Consider the following 1,901-nt stretch of genomic DNA (forward strand, 5'->3'; position numbering starts at 1 on the left):
GAGAGGGAGGAGGGGGTCGGGGAGCGGTGGAGGGGTGCAAGGACAGCCAATACCAGAGAGGGGGATGGTGAGCGCCAGCGCGTGACACCATTGCAGCACGCAGTGTCAAGGCCCCAGCTTGGGCTGCTGGGTGCACAGGACAGGAGCAGGTTCTTCACCGCCAGTGAAGAAGCTGCTCCTGTGTTCCGTCCTCTGCCTGGTCCGCACCCCAGCCCCCTGCCGACGCTTTGGGCCCTCTCACCTGCACCGGGACGCCCTTGATGACGGGCCTCTCCGGCTGCTCCTCCAGCCCAAGCGCCGCCAGGTCAGCAGGGTCGGGCACCGTGACGCCGCCGCCCTTCACGATAGAGCCCCCCAGCCACACACGGCCCGCCAGGACCGGCTTGGCCGGGTCGCTGATGTCGTAAGACACCAGGTCGCCTGCACGGTCGGGTGGGCCGGACAGGCGGGGCAAGTTGTGGCTTGAACCGGGATTGACAAGCTGCTCTTGCCCTGCGCACGGGCTTGCCCTTTGCATAGGGCCCTCTCACCCCCGCCTCACCCCTGAGCCAGTTTGAGAAGAACAGCCTCTTGTCGTCCAGGCTGAGCAGGATGTCGGTGATCAGGGGGGGCAGCTCGGGCAGGGCCCAGCCCTCGACCTTGACAGAGAGATGGGGCGGTTGTGGGGAGAGAGGTGCAAGGTGGGTGGACCAAGCAAGCAAGGTGTAAAGAGGGGTGTGAATTGACACTGACAAAGGGGTACGCATGCCTTCAGAGCAGGGTAGTTTGGCGACACCACGCAGCGCAACGGGGATGCAACACGACACGTCCAAGTGCACCAGGTCGACCACCAACCAAAACAGGCACGTGAACCAATCACACCCCCTTGCCCCCCGACCGCAGCCGCCCCCTCTCACCTTGAGCCACGACTGGCGCACCGCCACGTCTGTGGCCACCTCGCCGCCCTTGCCCACCACCAGCCTGATGATGTTGGACGACAGGGCAGCACCCTGGGGGGTGGTGGCAAAGGAGGGGGCACGGTGCGGGGCTGGAGCAGGGGGAGGCACAGACGTGGGCAAGCAGAAGCATGGGCCGCCAGTTGCGCCTGGCAGGGGCTGGAAGCAGCCTCACCATCATGACATCCTGGCAACGCTCGATCTTTGCACCTGGCCGATGCTCCTCGCCCTGCCCGTCCCAACGCGCCCCCACCCACCACGTAGCCCCAGTCCTGTGCGGGGTCGTGGGCGAAGCGGATCTCCAGCGGGATCAGCCCGTCACCACCTGGGGCCGAGGGGGTCAGCGGGGGGCGCGAGGGAGGGGGGCGTCCCAGTGATACGGTTGGCCCGGGAACCAGGCCAGCCGCCATCAATCGCCGCCCTGCTCATAAGTAAGGATTGCAGCACACGCCGCACCAGCACATCCGCCAACCACCGCCGCAGCACACACACAGACTCACGCCCGCTGGCGCAGCCGGCCAGCCAGCCGCCTGGCAAGCGCAGGACCCTCGCTGGCCGCTCCGATCCTCCGGGATTCCTGCCGCGCACCCAGGTCAATGGTTTGGCGCAGTGTCTTGTCCTTCCAGTTCCATACGTGGATCTTGCCTGCAGGGGGGCGGACAGGGGTCAAGGGACGGGCCGGTGAGTTGGGGGTGATGGGCGCGTAGATGGGCCGGCACCGCATGCCCCCCCCCCCCGGGCTAGCAGGGCGTGCCAGCCCCGCGACAGGCCGCTGCGACGCACCACTCCCTGCAGCAAAACCCCGCCCTCATGTGCAGTGTGGGGGTGGCCACTCACTGCCGTAGTCAGTGGCCACCAGAGAGGGGTCAAAACCCTGGAAGAACGACTTGGGGGCACCAAACTCAGTCGACACCTTTGATTCGGGAGGGGTGGTGGGGTGAGGGGAAATGAGGTGGGGGGAGTTGG

The 1,901-nt window shown here is 66.9% G+C and overlaps 1 protein-coding gene across 1 annotated transcript in view; it reads right to left on the reverse strand.

The window, feature by feature from the left end:
• Positions 1-105: 105 nt before the first annotated feature.
• The window catches only part of MNEG_16256 (Selenium-binding protein 1), a gene marked incomplete at both ends in the record, with an annotated part of 2,272 nt that continues 476 nt past the window's right edge, over positions 106-1,901 (reverse strand). The window contains 7 exons of the mRNA XM_014035274.1: positions 106-123; positions 242-420; positions 542-638; positions 897-989; positions 1,193-1,260; positions 1,524-1,580; positions 1,773-1,848. Coding sequence (XP_013890728.1) covers positions 106-123; positions 242-420; positions 542-638; positions 897-989; positions 1,193-1,260; positions 1,524-1,580; positions 1,773-1,848 — 588 coding nt within the window. The remainder of the gene's footprint in view (positions 124-241; positions 421-541; positions 639-896; positions 990-1,192; positions 1,261-1,523; positions 1,581-1,772; positions 1,849-1,901) is intronic.

The sequence above is a fragment of the Monoraphidium neglectum genome, assembly GCF_000611645.1.
Source record: "Monoraphidium neglectum strain SAG 48.87 unplaced genomic scaffold scaffold06166, whole genome shotgun sequence".
Taxonomy (NCBI): Eukaryota; Viridiplantae; Chlorophyta; class Chlorophyceae; order Sphaeropleales; family Selenastraceae; genus Monoraphidium; species Monoraphidium neglectum.